Source organism: Fusarium oxysporum, chromosome V (genome assembly GCF_013085055.1).
Source record: "Fusarium oxysporum Fo47 chromosome V, complete sequence".
In the NCBI taxonomy this organism is placed as follows: Eukaryota; Fungi; Ascomycota; class Sordariomycetes; order Hypocreales; family Nectriaceae; genus Fusarium; species Fusarium oxysporum.
In genome coordinates this window covers 656,064-675,683 of record NC_072844.1, presented here as the reverse complement: position 1 = coordinate 675,683, position 19,620 = coordinate 656,064, and the positions used below count along the sequence as shown (strand labels likewise).

The 19,620-nt window shown below is 48.8% G+C and overlaps 3 protein-coding genes across 3 annotated transcripts; 1 reads left to right on the top strand and 2 right to left on the bottom strand.

The window, feature by feature from the left end:
- Positions 1-12,562: 12,562 nt before the first annotated feature.
- Positions 12,563-13,025, bottom strand: FOBCDRAFT_319100 (uncharacterized protein; the record flags this gene model as incomplete). The annotated part of the gene is made up of 2 exons (XM_031183311.3): positions 12,866-13,025; positions 12,563-12,808 (listed from the first exon to the last, which is right to left on the bottom strand). Exons 1-2 carry the CDS (start codon positions 13,016-13,018, stop codon positions 12,563-12,565), a joined length of 399 nt encoding a protein of 132 aa, XP_031038953.2. The 5' UTR covers positions 13,019-13,025.
- A 937-nt stretch (positions 13,026-13,962) lies between these two features.
- On the bottom strand, positions 13,963-15,706 carry FOBCDRAFT_292772 (uncharacterized protein; the record flags this gene model as incomplete). Its single annotated transcript, XM_031183310.2, has 4 exons — positions 13,963-14,635; positions 14,686-15,136; positions 15,180-15,554; positions 15,616-15,706. 4 exons carry the CDS (start codon positions 15,704-15,706, stop codon positions 13,963-13,965), a joined length of 1,590 nt encoding a protein of 529 aa, XP_031038952.2.
- Positions 15,707-16,172: 466 nt separating this feature from the next.
- On the top strand, positions 16,173-17,734 carry FOBCDRAFT_319098 (uncharacterized protein). The gene is made up of 2 exons (XM_031183309.3): positions 16,173-17,455; positions 17,511-17,734. The coding sequence occupies exons 1-2, from the start codon at positions 16,551-16,553 to the stop codon at positions 17,623-17,625; spliced, it is 1,020 nt and encodes a 339-aa protein (XP_031038951.2). The 5' UTR covers positions 16,173-16,550; the 3' UTR covers positions 17,626-17,734.
- The last annotated feature ends 1,886 nt before the right edge of the window (positions 17,735-19,620 follow it).

The window sequence follows — 19,620 nt, the reverse complement described above, 5'->3', positions numbered from 1 at the left end:
TCTCTAGAAGCAGAAAAAAAAAGGGTGATGTGATAGCTCCTCCACTTGGCTCTTACATAAAACGCCGTATTACGCTCAACCTTTCTGAACGCTGAGAATCGTCTTACAGAGGAGTCCAGCTGCTTACCTTTCCCAACTGTCTCTCATTTGGCCCTCCGTACAGACAAGAGGAGCAGAACAGGGGGGTGCGGCATCAATCTGGCTCTGCGTTCCGCTATTGTTGTCGACCAGAGAAGGGTCCCGCAAGTCGTTTACAGGGGGTTATCCCCGCTCCGACGGTGCTCCTGAGAGGTCTTTGACTGCCCTGCCCTACGGACTCTCGTTTGAGATGGGCTCCATCAGAATACCACCTTGCCCTGTAGCCCTGCGCTGCTCTCTCTGCCCTGGAGGGCTGGACTGGGCACTTGGGTGTGGGCGAAGCACAAGCTGTTGGGGGTTAGCCTCCCGCGGGGGAGAGGGGTGTAGGGCAGGGCAGTCAATGGAGCTTTGTTGGACGCCTTGAGGGCGTTGATCTAGTAGGGTACCAAATCTTGGCTGTCGGCCAATGTACAGTATCTGACCTTACCTTACCTTACCTCTCTCACCTTTGAGATGGAGTCATGATCCCTTGCTCACCTGCGCAACCCAACCTACCCACTGAATCGGTATTGCTATACGCACATTTGTCCATCTAATCCTGCCTGCTCTTGCCGTTGACGGCCATGATCCCATATTCATAGAAACAGCCGTGGGTGGTAGCATCTGCACGAGATGCTTCACATTCACTCAATCACGCCCTACGACATTACAGTACAGGACAGGCTTCTTCCCTGCTCCGTTGCCGGCTGGTTTCTTTTTTGCTTCCGCTTCCGCTTCTCTCACCTGCAATGCTCACTGGTCACTCAAGTGCATCCCGTCCGCCTCCCGCAGCTATTCCTAGCCTCAAACCCACCAACAGCCAGAAAGAAATCCATGGATATTTCGCCTTGGCCCTATAATACACTTTACCAACGGCAGTTGTGATTCGAATAACACCGAGCAGATTACAGCCGAACAGGGCATTCTACGTCTGGGCTTCTCCTCTTTCACTGTACGAATATCGTGGCTTGGAATCGCCTTGCGGTCGTCTTGGCCCTTAATACGCCGTCATTCCTCTATGCCGCCTCGTCATCAACCTCGTGGCCGGCCGGTTGGGCTTTCCCCTTACCCACGCGCGCCACGGCCAAGAGCCTGAACCTATTTGCGTTAATACGGGTACGGACGGTGCTCGGTCAACGGTCGCGACTTGGAGCGAAACCTTGTATCTCATTGTCATTGGCACATTCCAGCCTCAATAGAAATGCCAAGAACGATCTGACTTCGAATATTGAGGCTCAGCGGTGAGTGGGAGCAATTCATTTCTCATTCCTTGGTCAGCGACCGATGGCATGGAAGATACGGGGTAAATGACTCGACTACGCTGATTCAACCCAAGATCAGCAGTATCGACAAAAGCCCAATTTTGAGAACCGCGCGAAAGAGAATACAGGACGTTTGCAAATACGGTTTTTCGCCCCGTCTCTCATGCAACCTGCCAAACACAGGAAAAGCTAGGTACAGCCGCTTGGACATGAGATGTCGCTGTGTCAGTCTCACTGGCCGAGCACGCGGTTTCCAACAGACGAAATGTCATTTTAAAGCAAACGGGAATAAGAGACCAATTTTAGTGGCATCTTTTCTTGGACAAATACTGCAAACGTACGTAAATGTAAACGTACTATATCTCTCAGGATTGCAGGTGAATTACGAAATGTTCTCCATCGATAAAACCCCGCGGGTAAAGAAGTTTGGAGATCTTGCCTAACGTGCCAGGATCATCCCAAGCGGATCCCCCTTGAATGATATCTCCCTCAATAGGGATCGCCTGACGACATGCGACAGACAAGCAGAGCACATGAGAAGAAAGCGGTTAGATAGACAACAGGCAATTCTTGCAGCATGCGTGCGCGTGTGTCCGTCATTGATTCTGCTCATCTGTTTGGTACGTTTACGCAATTCAAGTTTGTGGCTGCTGTCAAGATGCTTCCAGCCCTAGCTAGTAGAGTCTAGTCTCATCCTTCAATCCCCATTGACATCTCATCATTTTTAGCGAGCCAGTTCCTTCATGATGCTTGGCTCATTAGGTTCCCTCATGAATCTTTACTCCGCCTAATCAAATGCCAGATCCTAAGGCATTGGTGAATGGATCTGAGAACGGCGGCCTCCGCCCACTAGCATGAAGAAGCAATTCGGCTGCCTAGACTATAGTTTCTAGTACAGTATCCATCAAGCCAAACAGCTAGTTTCAGCATCTTGCACACTCAGACTTGCTCGTTCGGGATCCCACGACCCAGAGAGAAAAAGCTGAGCCAACACGGACGGACGTGGTGGGAATTCCTTGGTCGTGTCCCCCCACTTAGACGTCCGTGTTAGTCGTCGTGGCCTGGTCCCTGCACCCGGCCAAGGGAGCGGATAGCGAAAGCATCGCGCATCGACGGTTCGATACGACCTTCTGATGAACCCATTCTGGCTTGGTTCCTCCTGATAACTGATCCTCTCACCGTGAGGAGCGAATCCAATCCGTCGGGTGCACGACATTCCAGAAGAGGCAGGCAGTTTGGCTGTAACCCTCTCAAGGCATCAACCAACTGCTGCTACTGCTGCTGCTGCTGCTGTCCAAGGCATTGTTTGTCCAAGGTAAGGGTCTGCATGTACATGGTGTTGAGGATGGAGTCGTGGTCCTGTCCTTGGAGCAGGACCGATTCTTGTTTACGATCAACGTGTTACGAAGCTACAGGTTCAATCTGGTGGTGGTAGCTGGGTTACCTCGTTTGGAATACAACAAGTGTCGCAACCTCAGCTACACCAAGTTAATGAGGATTACAAGATGATTACCAACCCGGCACATGAAGATCGTCCCTGTCGAGAGTTCAAGCCTTCAAGGGACAATGGATGGATGACTGGAAATTGGCGGTAAAAAGTCCCTAACTCCGCTCTGCACCTCACCTACCGGTATTGTACTAAGCCCTACAGTATCCCTAACTTCCATTGCGACGCAAGCTGCGTTCTGTCGTGTTGCACTGAGTCGTGGACTTCCAGGTCCAGGTCTCTTTGGTCTCCATCAGAGAGCATTGCATAGGGGAATTAAGTTTTGACCAAGTGGGGAGAGGGAGAGTACCCGCGTACCCTCGTGGCTTGTTCGTACACGCGCCACACTCTTTCGGACCTCGGCCGGGGGTGACTTGGTTTGCGGCGCCTACGGCAGGGCAGGTTAGCGGCTTTTTTTGGCTCTCAGCCCTACCATGGCATTGCAGTCTTGGCATCTGTTGAATTGCCTGTCCAGTGTTAGGGCTGTCTTGGTGGTGTGATGAGATTTGTACTGCCAAGATGTGTACTGTACAGTTAACACGTCTCAACAACGGGAGGCAAAAATGATATTCGATTGTATTCTCTCTCTTGTCATTACAGTCGAGGATGAAGCAACGTTACAATCCATTGTTAGCGACGGGCAATAAAATAGCAGATACTTACATGCATCTGCCGAACGTGGAGAAAAGCTCGGTCAATCTCAATCCGAATCAGGCTGTGATCTACTTGAGAGCCAAGTAGTTCCAAGACCGCCAAAAGCCACATTCAAAGACAAAGGAAATGAGAAATTGACCCACGGCGGAATTACAAAACTGGATTTTGTTTATGCAGTGCAGTATCAAGGTCAAGCCATAGTTGCAATAGTCATAGGGCTCTCGGTAAACTTGAAGGCCCCGATGGAGGGTGTGAAAGGCAAAAGTCAACCAACGCCTTGGCTGCAAAGCTACCGAACTTACCGGCCTGTGCCACACCTTCACCACTTCACTGTAGCTCTCTTTCTCTCATTAGAAGGTCTGATGCCCGGGACAGGCATTCGGCAGTTCTGTACCTGCTTCTTTCGTGCTTCCATGCTTCCACATCCTGCCACTTATCTCCGTTTCGCCCCAAACCTTCACCTGAGCCTCAGCGTCATCACCTTTCGTCATCCTACTCAGCCATTCTTGGGGGAGAATACGTGTATGTGTGTACACGCTCTTTTCGTCTCCCGGCAGCGGCAAATCTCCCACTATCCGGCACACGCTCAGCGACCATTGACTTTTTGAACGCGGGACGTTCTCTGCTAACGTTTAGCTCTCCATTCCCTCGGACCCTTTTAGGCTATTACGAATAGGGTAGTTAGTTCGCCGGATTCACACGCCTTTGCAGGCTCACTCCCTGGCCGTCAATTTTCGGTGGATTAAACATTGACGCGCGGAGGCCAGGCGAAACCTAACAGCCATGCCTTTGCACGGTTGATACCTTATCCTCTAGGTTCCTGCAGCATAAGAGTACAGTAGAGTTGTCGGTTGCAAAGTACGCGATTATTAATGGTGGAGATTCTCTACTGTAATGGTTCGTTTTAGACTTTGCAGGCTTATAGCCATGCCTGTTTGTTTTCGCACATTATTGCCATGAATGGATGGTTTTTCGCTATCGAAGGGCCCGCCATCGTCTCGTGAATCGAAATTACCAATAGACAGGCCTCCCGAATCTGAGACTAGCACTGCACCGTTGACCCTTAGCATGATGTTGAGACCCTGAAGCGCCAATGACGACCTCGTTCAGCCCTGTGCCGCCCGGGTCTAGGTCACGAGCTGGCCCTGACGTTGCGGTCACGCACTGCCGTTTTGACGCTCTGCTGCCGTTTCGGATGGGCCAGGCGCAGAAAGAAAGAAAGAAAGAAAGAATACGACCCTGTTTCAGTGGGCTTTTCGTATCAAGAGCCAAGGACGTGTGAGCGATCGCCCTATCGAACAACACCAAAAGGCCTGAGCCAAGCAAAATCTGGGTACGCCCCCAACTGCCGAGCGGTAAGTCCCTGCGCGGTGTCAGCACCTTGATTTCAGAAAGTGGGCACGAGGGGCCCTGTTGATGTTGCACCGACGTTGGGGTTTCAGGAATGGATGGATGGATGGATATTTTTCCAAGATTGACGCCCTGAGCTACTGCCGGTGAGAGAGAGGATTGATCTTGTCTTGGTTGTTTTACGGACAATTGGTAGAGAATTGATACTGACAACTCTGATGACGACTCAACGAGGCGCAGCAACACCTTATTTCACACCCGCGAAATGTCCACTGTCGATCTCGATAAAACTACGTTAGTGTGGCTTTTTTAGCACCCTTTGCAAGGTATCTGGGCGATATTCCGAGGGGTTTGACAGATGCGAGATCCAAGCTCGACCAGCAGTCCATGGCATGGCATCACAAGAACCCTTGATGCATTGACTTAATTATTCGGTGATGACTGTTGCTTTTGTTAACATTCCAGATCTACTATTGTTGTTCCTCACGACGAGAGTTTGACACTGTAGTATTTCTCTTGGTATCGTGTTCCACAATGTCCTGGGCTGCCTTTTGACGCCCCACGTGAGGTGTTGTATGGTCAGTTAAGCACGCGGAAAATGTTATCCAAACGAAGTCTCCCAACTCTGGGCATAATTTACAATTCTGAACACTGTAAAACGCCATGCAATTCAGTTGTCCTACTCCTGAATTCACAAGTCTCAAGCCCTGTCTAAATCCGTACATCCGTCCTGACCAATAGCGCCCGGGGTATTATCTCCTTTGAGTCAAGTCCAGTGGCAATCACGGAGTCGACTAAGTATGAAAGTCTGAACGGTGGGGTTGCCGAGGTTCATCTCTTGCAAAACAAAAGGGCCCTGTCATTCCCTTGGTCTTAGAGGTTCGAAATTATGGTAGTCCACGTAACTCTTTTTTCTCGTCCTCACAGGGCGTCTACCGAAACTCTTCGGCTTCGCGTTGGGCAAACCGAGCTGAACGAGGTTCAAAATTAGAGACTTGAACGACGCCCGCAACTGCAGCAGCACAGCCCTGCGGGTGCGGGAGAGGCGCGCCACAGACTCCTTCTTCTACAGGGCATTTCAGAATTACCAAGGCAGTGGGCTTTCAGCCCATCAAGGCGGGATTGGCTACGGGCGCACTCTTGGCAAATGCGGCTCGAAAACTCTACATCTAAAGACGCCGCTGATATCCTGGTTTCTACTGTGGCAATACAACGTTGAACGGATTACAAGTCAAGTTGAGAACCAACATCTTGAGACCCTGAATAGCAACTGCACTCGGCTTCGTGTTTGATACAAGGAGTTGATAGACTGTTTCTATTTTGGCGATTTCCGGAGCTGATTCGTTCGGAGATATAGCCACACGAGATTATCTACACATCCACCGTTTGTTCCATTGCCTCCGGTCCGTAACCTCCGGCACGGAGCATCTCGTCCAATGCAATCATGCTCAACGAGCCATGATCAAAACATCGCCGTTGACTAAAAAAGTGGGCTATCAATTACCACGATATCCAATCTGAGTCTCAGAACGGCATGTGGCTGATCAGTAGTCTATGAAACAAATTGAACCGCGCGTCTATCAGAGGAAATAGTCAGAAGCACTTTTGTCTTTGCATCTTGGCGCCTTGCATTCTCGTGTTGCGACTGGACGTCTTGAGAAGTCTGGTCTAGGGCTGGAGCATTGTAGTCGGGTTGCTCATGCGACACGTAACTATTCCTAGGGAAATAGAAATCATATGTGGCTGAGGAATATGGAAAGGGGGTGCTTATTATGGGAGATCTGCTTGGTCTTGTCTCTGATTATATTTCTCTCGATCTTCACCATCTTGGGATTGGTGTTTCACGATGACATCTCACCGCTCTTCATTCGGCAGCTGACTTGTACAAACAAGTTTGAGACCTCATTCATGACTCTTAAATGATTATCCAGAAAGGGAAGTATCGCCTCACTCAGGAGGGCGAAAGAGTCTTACTGACAGGCATCACCGGACACAGAGAAGAGGACGACATTCACTCCCCCATCGATCCATTTTTCAGGCGCCCTCCATTCATCGTGAAAGCGGATCAGCCAAGCGGCCGCTCTAGCTTCCTCATCCGAAGCCTCCAATACAAAGCTCGATGCCCTCTTGGCATGGAGAAGCGGACCTTCTCTCATTGAACATCTCGGCCCAAAGGCGTCGGGGAAATAACCCAATCGTCAACACACTGGGGAGGGGGATTCCCACAGCCCTATCCAAGTTGATATCACTCCGTAGCGCCCCCCTCGGCTTCTTTGCCCTAGGGATCGACCGCCGCAGAACGGATCACCAACTGCTCCGCGGATGACGGAATTCCGAGGTGGTCTGGTCTCTATGTCCGTCAGGCCTCCAACTGGAGAGTGTGCGAGTGCAAGTGCACGAAAGCCTGAAACTTGCAACAGGTCCACATGTACTCGCTCATCTGAGAGGATGTTGTACGAGCGTTGTCTTGTGCCGAGTATATCACGACTGCTCTGCCTATTGTTTTTCTCTTGTGTCTTGGGTGCAGCAGGCGATATGTCGGTAGCTGAGATGTGAAAGCTGACGACGGGCTGCAGCGGGCCGGGAAGATCTGTGGGGTTTGAGGCCATTTGAAAAAAAAGCAATATTCCCACGAGCCATTGCAACAATCGACATGGTACAGGCGCTTTCACATGACAATTGCCACGGAAATAAAAGCCAAGTGGCCTGAGAAAATGGTCAATCACAACGAGAGCCCGGGGTTAAGCTGGGATGCTGCTTGTTAGGCAAGTCAACTATTGAGCACAACATGTCTCACAGAGATGATGTTGTACGACGCGTACTATTGCACAGCTCATCCGGCAATCCGTGAGCCTCAAAAGTTCTTTTCCATTTCATTTATTGATGTTGCCAAGTCTTGTTATTGCACATAAAGTTCTCTTGACAGTTTGCGATACCTGAACTTAATGTCTTGTATCAGATTGAGGATATTTACGGTGGGCTATTTTTGCATCTCGACCAAAAATGCTCGGATCGCCCCCAGAATCCTGCAGGGCTCAGGATCTAAGCGTCAAGACTTGAATGCTACGCCGCTATCCTTGACTTATAGCCCTGCCAGACTTCACCTCCAATTGATCGGGGAAAAATACTCACTGTGCCCCATTGCCGCGTTGAGGATTTAATCCTCGGCGCCAATGCTCAAGGAGCCAAATGCTTGTCGTCTCTTCGCTAAACGTTATCCGTAGGGCTGGCCTTTTCTTTGCCAATTCGAATTTATCCGAGACGTTTCCTATCTCTGTTAAGTGCCGAGGGGGGGTCATTTTTTGACACTGAGGATCAGTGAAGCTGCTAACCGACGAGTTTTAGCGAGGGCGATCCTCTATCTGAAACCACGTTAATTAAGGTTACGTCGGGCGATGTGCCCTCAACTGGGAATATGGCCTTGATATTGCGATGATACAGTGACAGACATGACATGAATGACATCTCGGCTTCCTCGGACGTAACGACGTTTAATCTCGATAGCTGTAAGCGGTGACTTACATGCGGTTGACCTACCTTTTGAGGCTATATTACCTTGCTCTTCAGAAGGATGAAGCTATAATAACCGGTGATAAGAGCCTGACGATCGACATTTTGAGGGGGTGGAAAAAAAGAGACGGACGAATTAAACAGCTCACACCCATCTTCGTAGCGCCTACCAAAAGTGGAATGCTTCCAGAAATATTCTCGAATGATTCCTCTTTTGGGCTCTGAACATCAGGGGTTTTTGTTCTTTGGCCCTGTCCCCAGCTGGGCCACGCAATCCCTGCAGGGGAGAGACGTCGAGGGTTCCCGCTTCTTATTCCTGTCTTGGGATTTAAGATTCATTGGCCTTGCTCGTTTCGTTCTCCAGATTGGTTTTAAATGCGCTTTTCTCTTTCTGCAGGGCGACACCTCGGTGCTTATGCGGGCCAGGCTTGTTTTGGCACGTAAACGCTCTATCCTTGCTTTTTCAACATAACAGCAAGCACATATTGGCACAATACTGTATGTAAACCTGGAGATAGCCGTAGTGGTAATTAACTCGAGACAATCACATGCGATGGAGTTCAAAAAGCTGGGGCTGTAGAGGATAAGGTCCGTTCTCATAAGGCTCCAGTTTATGCTTTTTGGTGGAAAAGGGCTCGAGCGCCGCACTATTCGGTATAATTCCGCGCTTGTCAGGTGCTTGGACACAGATGGGAGAGACTAGTTAGAGTGTGATAGACTTTGCGGATTGTGGGCTTTGTTTAGTGATGGTTCAATTCAATTCAATATTCGATCCACTCTATTGCGTTGACCCGAAAGGCATGTTGCATCAACAGAGTCTGGACCTTGATCTGCAAGTTTGAGGTGAAACTAGGTATTTTCACATATCACAAGACTTGCCAAGTAAAAGAAGAATGAGGCATAATTGTTTGGCTATGGCGTATAAGCACATGTAAATGAGATTATCGGCCTGGCAGGATCATGATCCCTACCTGTCAACGGTAATAGGATGTTTTCACAAGCAATTCCTACAAAGTACGTACAAACAGAACCTCTTAAAAAGTAATGAAGATCAGATCATGCTTGTTTTGCGTCGCCAGTATCAGAATTGGTGCCCACGGCCGAGAAACCTTCTAGAACGGAGGTGGTTACCGTTCCCAGGACCTCCATCCGAGGGCCGAATTGGGTCGGAGGGTATTATGTGTGTTTTCCGACCACTCCAGTGAGTTCCTTTTCTGACGTCGATAGTTTCTCCATATCATTAGTTTCTCTAGTTTAGTTCGCGATGCTAGTTTAGCAAGTGGTTCCTGGTCTAAAAGTGCCGTTCTCGACATTCCGTCAGCGGAACGGCAGTACATGTTGCATTCAACTGAACACCACTAACCACAGAGTTCAGTTGTAACACTTTCCATCTGAAGTTTGTTGGTTTGTCATTCCTTATCAATGCTGCTACGCCGTCGCCTCTTAATTTTACTTGTGTCTCTCTCTGTCTGCTTTGCCTCCCACTTGAAACTCTCGTTCTCCCTCGCTCCCTCCATATCACAGCACCCAGTGCCGTCTCTACCTAAATAATCTCCGGCAGTGTTGCCCTTCTTCTCCTTCTCACGGAACGGATGTAACCTTGGGACCACAAACGCACCCCACTGCTGGTTCCGGAAGCCGAGGCCGTGCCGCGCCGTCGTGAGGGGATCGTGGTTCTGCCCCCTTGACATGCCTGAACTTTTTAGCTTGTGGGGGTGTTCTTGCGATCGAACTTCAGGTTTCGGGCCAGGCGGTAAGGCAGGACAAGGGACGGACATTTGACATAATCACCCTTACAAGGACAACAAGCAGGACCAAGCATGGTAGAACGTCATGAACCCACCGAGGCATTACAACCCACAGGTAGATCATCTCCGAATTATAGACAGCTAGCTATATGGCTCCGGAGCATTTTCAAACAACCTGATGCAGCTTGGTAGGGCTAGCCTTGAAGAACTCTATCAGAAACAGGAATGACCGCCGTTGAAGACATAACTTATGCAAGTGAATGGATATTGATCAACAAGGAGCCTACCCAAAGCAATTACAAGAGTGTCATTGTTCTCGTTTCACCTGTATTTCGGAGGTTTAGGCAGAATAGGGCACGGAAAGGACGGGTATTCTTTTCCAATGTGGTTGCAGAAGGGGGGAAATTTGCCTTGTAAACGGGCCGTTTATTACCAAACTGTCGGGTCGCGCTGATATGCATGATTCGGAGGATTGAGGGATAAGCAACCATGATGCTGCTTCTGGAAGGACATATTACGCGAGGTGTTTGAGGTTCAAGTTATGACTAAATGGGGTATGACTAGATGATGAATGAGAATAGACTTGTAGAAAAGCAGTGCTGATGTAGTGTTGATATTAGGTCTCTGGAGTGTTGTGGTCCCGGGTAATGATCATGTAAGTTACGATGAAAGAATATCATGGCGATAGCAGAGGTGACTGTACCCTTCGGTGTCCCTCACCCAATTCTCACCATGGACGGGTCCCTGGCTGCTTGTAATCTTCTTATTGAGATCGTCGTTGGTGCTCGTCCATGTGTTATACTTATCTGCCCCCGAGACTCAGTCCTGGGCTGGTCTTCGGATGCCACGGAGTAGGTACTGTATAGCCTTTTCGAAGCATGACGAAGAGAGACGGGCGAACAGCTTTGAGCTCTATGCATTACCTGGTAATGCATGATGTTCTGGAGGAAGTAAAATGGCCGCCAAGTTGTAAGCCCGTCCGCGGCGATCAGACGGAGTGTGCCATTGGTCATGTTGAGCTACTCAAGTCCTTCACTAGATCATAAGAAGCAAAAGAATAACAATCTCACTTCGTTTAATGAAGCTTCTATTTGGAGTTCTACCCTCTGTGTCGATTCATAAGCGGTCTCTCACATTCACCTACCTATCAATAGTATGCGTAGAGACTGGAACTAGGTCTTAACATTATTGGCAGATCCCCTTTCGACTCAAAAGCTGTAACTGTTGATAGGAGCAGCTAGAGCCTGAATCCTCAAACAGGTAAGCCAATCAAGGCTCTCTAATGTTCACGATTCATCGTCTTTGCATCCATACCGTAACTACTAGCATAGCTTGTAGGAACACAGGGCTGTACTCCTTACGAGCTGTTTTCTCGCCGCAGCCTTTTATGGATAGTACATAGCCCGCTGGGCATTGCCTTAGTCGATAGCAGTTCTCGAAAAGTCTCGGTCGATGCGACATTCTAGAACTACGCTTTGAATTGGGGGATCTCATAACCTCGACATGGAAAAGCACTACCTATCCAAGCATAAGGAGCATCCGAAATGATAAGGTGCTCAATACTTGAGGTACGAGACTATATGACTCTCGAGCGAAGAGAGCTCCCATGCTGAGCTTCAATAGAGGCAGCCTGATTGCTCACTGACGACAAGATTGTGAGCCATTATTTTTCTAAAGGCAATGAGGAAGGACACCGACTTGAAGTCGGGATTGTAGTCTTGCCGGTCGCCTTGATCTGTAGCTATTTAAATACAATTTGAGATTTCCCGCATTTCGCCAGGCGTAACAACCAGTCCACCAGTCGTGTCAAGTCACAGATCTGATGCCAAAACACACAAGGGGAACTCAACCATATCTCAATGAGAGCTATATCTCTAGCCTTTTATCGTAGCAGAACTATCCGATAATTGAGCCTCTTATTAATGAATAGGTGCTCGTTGACTGACTGGCTGGGGCAGCGATATTAACGTAGCGTCGCGTTGCTCGACGATGATGCTGGCGACACCATCCCAAGCAGGCACAAGCTAGTGAAGCTCGAATAGTAGACCCTACTGCGAAAACATCTCAACGCCTCTCTCGTGAGCTTGTGGTATCACTTGACTGTTCAGAGGCGAGACCTGAGTGAATATGTGAACACCTTATGCCAACAGTACCTCCTGAGCCTGTGTTGTTACATGTGAGTGCTAGACACGAGTCAAACCAGAGGTGATGATGGCAGAATGAACTGTAAAGATTATCGCAGCCCAAGCGTGTATTTATGCAATCTGAACACTCACCCATCTATGAGTCCCAAACACAAACAAAATGAAATACTCAGATGTAGCGATAGGAGCAATACCACATCTCACCTTCATGCCCATCCAGATCCACTACTTCTTCCAATTCCTTCATCGTATGTTCCCTCTAGTTCTCTCCCACTTTATTACCCCAAAGCCTTAGGAAAGGTCGCTGTCGAAGAGCTCAAAGACCTCATTGGCACCACGTTGAAAGACCCAAGACCAGAGAAACCCCGCAAAAACAGCCAAAACACAGAGGAGCAAGGCCCGGTTGTGACGCCGCTGATCTCTCTCCAAGTCCTCCTCCCGCAAACTAAAAATATCTTCCATCTCATAACGGAGGAGAGCGGCCTCGCTGTCGAGCGCAAGGTTCTCGGCAGTCGCCTTGTCGAGGCGAGCCTCTAGCTTGTTGGTGGTGCCCTCTGTCCGGGCTGAGGCCGCGTCCAGTTGCCACTGCTAAACGTTGCGCGGGTCAAGGACGACGATGTCGTCGGTGATAGAGCTCTTCGTGCCGCGGGGGGCGAAGCGGATCCGGTTTTCTGTGTTGTAGAGGGTCTCCGAAGGGGAGGTGGCGGGTGTCTTGTAGGAGGTGGAGGAGGGAGAGTAGTCAGACATGATGAGTAGGTGACTTGTGTGAGTTCGTGGTATGAAAATTTGAGTTGAGTTGATCTCGGATTGTGTGCTGAAGTGAGGAAGTTGGTTGACTGGTCTGTGGAAGTTGTTTTATTCTGGTCTTGGCTGTTGAAGAGAAGAGGTTGTATTTAAGAAACTGAGTTGACGATTACGACTTGTATTTATATCTCTCAAGATAACTTCACTTAGATCATCAAGTGAATGCGATGTTTCCCATACTAACTACACATGTCTTAACTTCTGGAAGGAATCCCGTCTTTCCTTTGTTCGTAGATATATACCGCTAGACGACCGCCTCGCCCTGAACGTACAGCTGGGTTCGACAGCAAGATAACAAGGCATGGATTTTTAAGTGAGGTACAAGGCAGCATAATAGTGACAAGTCATCGTGGACAGCTGCGTAGATGTAGCAAGCTGCGTTAGCAGCCGTGAAAGCTGTGCATAGCTCCATGCTTCTACCCATAGAACAAAGAACAGTGGCGTAGAAAGGACTGAAGATTCATCACCAGAAGGCCAATAATAATCCAGGTTTCATCAATGAATTTACCATTGCGGACGGAACTGGCAGGCTGGAGTTGTTGAATCTGGCTTTTGCGTGTATCGGTTAGTTGAATTGCATGTTTCCATGAACTTTCGCTTATTTTGAGGCAGGGTCTTTGATGAAATGGTCATCCTATCCTTTCCCGAGACGAGAGGGGAAACAAGTCTTTCATTGTATATGCCTTTATGCAACTCTGAGCTAAGCATGACCTGGGTCTTTGAGGTAACATCCCAGCCCGTCATGGAGCATAGCCCGAAATTTGCTTCACGGAGAGTATGTACTCAAACTTGCGTTACAGTATGTAGTTTGCCATAGCTTCTGTTGTTATGGGCTGAAGAGAGATGGAGGCCCGTATAGGTGACCTTTATCCCGCTGTGCTCCCACTTCATATATATGCTTGTGTCGCTTCAAAGGCCTTCCGACCAGGGACATCGTGAATGATATCAATCCACATAACCTCCCTCACACGCTCCCGGACATCCTCCCAGCTCTGTCGTCCAGCCAGACTGTGTATCGACTGCACAAGCCAATCTTCACTGCTGTCAAAGACAATGATAGACCCCACCACAAGAAGCCAAAGCTTGATGTTGGCGGTGGCTTCGCCTTGCACTGGCGTTGCCTGAATGGCATTGCGGAACTGTCGACTGAACGTGTCGGACTTTAGTTTCATGCCCTGTATTTGCAAGAAGATGGTTGACTCATAAGCAAGAAGTCCAATACGCAGCGCCTCCTGTATCGGCGCTGGATCTTGCGAAAAGTCAAGTTGTAAAAGTCGATACTGAATTGACAGCATGATCTCCTGGAACGCTTCGGGTTTGAGCTTCTTGGCACTCGGCGAGTATCTGTTAGCCAGGGCGGAAAAGTCTCGAAGATCTTTGAAAGTGTTTTGTAATCTCCAGTCCCAGGTATAGTAGACGTTCATGAAGTCCAGAGATGGTTCTTGAATCTCGAAAGAGCAGGCTACGGTTCCAAAGGCTTCTAGGAGAGGTTCCCATGCTGGTTTGCCGCTGTAGATCTCGGGTTTGCAGCCGTTTCTGATGGACCATCCGAGATCGACACTGCCACAGTATTAGTATTTGGTAGTGCCGGATTGGGGGATAGAACTCACCGACAGAGCTTGATCTGTAGTTGCCGATTATGTGTATATCCTTGTAAACCACCTCTCATCTTGACGATCCGTCGAAGGCCATTCGAGTGAGCTTCGAAAGCCTGAGCGTCCTCCATCGCATCAGCCATCATAGCCAACGATATGATCGTCGCTGTAGTTGCATCCTCGACTTGTTTGGCAGGGTCTTGCAGCCTTTCTTGCAGGAGTTTGATGGTATGCCGAAGACGATTTCGTGTTGATGCTGAGAACTCTCCGCCCCATCCAGTCTCGTATTTCCCACGTCCAAGTAATGACTGCATATTGATAAGATCTTGAAAGGCGCTGACCATAAAACAGATGCAGTGCAAGTAGGCCGGATCTTCTAGCAGCCAGCGGAACCAGCATACCTTCTCGACGTCAGGATCGAAACACCATTCTGCAGGGTACATAGTCTCCTTGATGGTAGTAAGAACTACAACATTAGCTGCATGACGGACCATAGGTGGGAACCTTACATCTATAAATATAGTACCTCGAATCTTTATCAAGGGGTGTAGCAAACGTGAAAAGATCCAGATCAGGCGGGGGCTTGACTAGTTGCACCATAAGAGAAGGCGACTCAACCCAAGCTCTGTCTTGGCGAGCATGTGCATGGCCAACAGTCCACATGGCATCTGTGCAGCGAGTGATCGCCAGGGGTGCAGGGCGATCTAGCTCCTCCACATCGTCATTAGCTCCGGGGAGAGCATCGACTCTAACATCGAGTGTTGGATATTTTGGGTGTGACTTTTTTGTGTTCTTGCCGCGCATTACATGGCTGCGGATGAACTTGCGAGATTCAGGTGCTGGTTTGCCCACTGGGTCTGAAGAGACGAACTCGAACTTTTTGGCTGTGCTTGATCAGTACTACTGTAATGAAGCCCATCATTTGTAATCCGGGGGATAACTCACGACCCTGTTGACGAGGCTTTCGAGCTCGTGGCTTAGCCCGCACTGGGAGTGATTCCTGGACAGGGACTGGTTGTAAGATAGGCTCCAGCATGATGACTCGGAGATTATGCAAAGGTATCCTCTTTCAAGCCGGTAACTTCGATGGCTTCACAAAACGCTGAATGAAGCTTAGATTGATGAGTAAAGAGTTGAGTTGAGTTGAGATGAGATGAGATTGTTAACTCTTTACGGAAAGCAATCGAGCTCCTGGGGAGGACCTGTCAGTATCATCTTGCCAAGACACGATTGTTTTCCTATTTTGGTTAGAGCACAGGGCTTAGTGTCGGGTTGGCGATTGAGCTTAAGGCCGATCGCTGGCTAAAAAGGCTGACAGAATAATAGAGTCATCTTTTCCGCAGAATCTGCCATTTCACTGGCGCTCGTATTTTGCCTGCCTCTCGCCCTAATGTTCGTCCGAGATGCATCTGCCCCGCTTCCTTCATCGTACTCAAGCCAACGGTCTCGGGCATTGAGAGCCTGTCCGAACGTCGAATAAGACGCAGACAAGTTCAAGGAGGCCCGCAAATGCAATGCTTCTTTCGATCCTTCCAAAGATAAACTCTTGGCATGCAATCTATTGCTTTCCTAAAACGGTTCCCAATCAATCTTGGTCACAGAGATGTTGTCGTCAACAGTGCCGGACACTACCACCCAAGACATCATAGAAATGAGAACTATTTCCCTTTTTCGGTTTATTCGCGAATATGTGCTTTAAATCCATGATGCCGAGTGTAGTTGTAAAAGACATAAAAGAGATGAATGTCCACGTCTTTGGATCATGCTCAGAACATCACAAACACAATCATCAGCTCTTACAATAACAAGACTACATTATCAATCAACTATCATCACATTTATTCAGACTTACCCCACAGTCCACATTCAACATCCACACAATGGCTCCCAAGTCTCTTGAACTCACCCCAGATGACTACCGCTTCTTCCGCTCCCAAATCACCAAGCCCGCCCCCCTCCCCAAGGACATATCCCTTTCAGAAAGCACTATCATCATCACTGGCGCAAACACCGGCATTGGTTATGGCGCTGCAGAGCAGTTTCTCGCCATGAACCTCAAGCGTCTCATCATCGCTGTCCGAAGTATCTCCAAGGGTGAAGCCGCAGCAGCAACCCTCCGCGCCAAGTATCCCAGTGCCGAGATCCTCGTCTGGCAGGTCGATATGAACACATACAAGAGCGTTCAAGACTTTGCGAAAAAGTGCGAGACTCTTGATCGTATTGATCTTGTCATTCTCAACGCTGGTATACAAATGACAAAGTTCGAACTTAGTCCTGAGGGCCATGAGGTTTCGTTCCAGGTCAACTACCTCTCTACCGTTCTTCTCGCCACACTGCTTCTTCCCACACTCAAGCAAAAGGCTCCAGCTGGTCAACCGGGACATCTCACGATCGTCAACTCAGGCACAGCTCTAGCGGCCGAGTTTCCCAACGCCGAAGACGAGAACGTCATGGAATTCTTCGACAACGAAGCCTTTTTCTCTTCTGGTGTGAATGCACTTCCTTCATACTCCAGGACCAAAGCTCTCGCACACTTCTGGATAGTAAAACTAGTCGAGCGCGTCAAAGCCGAAGATGTGATCGTCAACCTCGTTGATCCAGGTATGGTTGGCGGAACTAGCTTGACACGCGGTCAGGGAAACATCATCATTCAGTACATCTTTGTTTTGGTAAACTTTCTTATTGCTCGGAGCATCAAGAACGGAGCAAGTACATTTGTGCAAGCTGGTGTTGTTATGGGCAAGGAGACCCATGGGTCTTATATCATGGATTGGAGAATTCACCAGTAAGTTGAACCTCATGAGTTCTAGGCATAACCGATGACTAACCAGTTTTCTCAGTTACACCAAGTTCTTGTATACGCAGGAGGGTAAGGCCTTTGCGGATAAGGTCTGGTATGAGACGAACAAGCTTCTGTCCTTTGCCGACATTGACGGTATCTTGAACTCGCTCTGAGGGACGGAGCGATGTGTCTTTTGAAGGAGTTCCAAGGGTTCTGACCATCTTGTTGGGTATAAGCGGGACTGGGCATCTGGGAATATAGACTGATAGACTAATAATTAATCTCCTTGCTTTGGTATCACCTCTGACTATAGACCAACGATTAGAGCCAACCAACATGCACATAAACTATTCTAGACCAGATATTCTGAACTACCCAAGATTCGACTTTCTCTCTGGAACGGAACGCAGCCACCTTCTTCGACATGTTGATTGTCTTCTGGTGCCATACGCGGGACCTCCATCGGAGAGTTTACTCACATCACGTTGGCTGATACCATAACTGTACTATCTGAGGACTCATGGATGAATGCGACTTTACTTGTAGAATTTCAGATCAGATCGCATTTGTAATCTGATTTAAGAAAAGCTCTCTTCCATCAACGCGGAACTGTTTTATATTACGAAGCATCAAATCATGAGTGGTGCAAGCAGTATGATGGAGCCAGACACTATTTATCTCAGTGTCTACGGCACTGCACAGTATGCTCCATTAAAATAAGAATTCTCTGACATCAAATAAAAATACCTTGACACAAGCTTATTATTAGTCTTCTGACCCTTCGCGTAATTGATGGTGTCAAGTGTACGAGTGGTTGAGTGATGTGAAGTCGGACAAAGTTACCCACCCTATACCACATGAGTCAGCTCAATGCTGATCTGTCGACACACTAAAAGATCTACAACCAGGTCTTGGATGACTATCGCCAAGAATACTGTCATGTCAGTCGGCATGGCCTTGCCTTGGTGTGCCGTTGTGGTACAGTACCATCCATCCATGGGCGTACGTACATACGATGCAGCTCGTACCTCACATTGGATCCTACCCCACACAATCACGACAGTTCTGAGCAAACAATTGAAAGTCGTGCCGAGACCCGTGTTCTTTTGAAGTTGTTGATGAATCAATGCGAAGAGACCAATGAGGAGCAAGGGGCATGTTTCGTTGATGTTACAAGTGGAAAGGAAACTGTAGATTTCCTTGGGTGGCTTGATGCCGGGTAATCGGCGTGAGAGGGACAGCGAGCGACAATCACTGTGAGAGCTGGAGAAGTGACAGGACAGCGCCGAGACGAAACAGGCCGGTAGCCGTGCCGTCAGTTCCGAGGAGGTACGTACCTGAGATGTCACTCAACCACGACACAACAACAAACACGTCCAGAGATATATGTTGATGAAGACGAGATATCATCAATCGAATATCTGAATATCTGAGATAATGTATTACCTGAGATTGATCCTATTCAGCCATCATCAACGGAGTGGCCGTGTAGTTTGCAGGTGGTGCTGGTGGTGGCTGTTCCACTTTTGACGATAGCGCCAAGACATGGAGAAGGGGACCAACCAGGAGCCAAGGGGTAGTGACTGATTCCTCCCGCCTCATTCGCAGCCATTGCCAAGTCTGTCTTGTCTTGTCTTGTCTTTCAAGGTCAAGGAATATAATGGACACAGTGGACAGTACCCAGAGAGACAATGCTATAGGTATGGTAGAGAGACCAGAGACATTACCCTGCCTGAGGTGCTAAGTGCTTGATGAATCGGCTCAAGGTAGGTACCTATATCTCTCAGTCACAGAGTGATACCCGGCAAGTATCTTCTGCCGTCTTTGCCGTTGGGTTGCTTGCTTTTGGACTACGGCTCCCTAGTTCCGAGCCCGAGCCTTTTTTTTGGGGGTTCTTTGCTAACCCAAGTCCCCGGCTCGTGTCTCTCCAGACCAATCAGACTGCATCTCTCCTCTCACGATTCTCCACCGAAAATCCTGACCTGCCCTGTCTTGCGTCTGTCCAGGTCCCGCCACTCCCCTAACGCTCCCCGTCTCTTCTCACTGTAACTCTCGTTCACTTCAGGGCCCTTGCTTCTGCTTCTAGTCCAATTGCTTTGCGAATCTCGTCCATCCCGTCATTTCCATTTCGCTCACCCTCCCTCACGCTTGACTTGGCTCTTTGCCGG

Excerpts from the sequence above, each read along its gene's own strand:
- FOBCDRAFT_319098 (XM_031183309.3), top strand. The coding sequence starts at position 16,551 with ATGGCTCCCAAGTCTCTTGAACTCACCCCAGATGACTACCGCTTCTTC. Across the intron at positions 17,456-17,510 it reads ATGGATTGGAGAATTCACCA|TTACACCAAGTTCTTGTATA; the intron begins GTAAGTTGAACC and ends CAGTTTTCTCAG.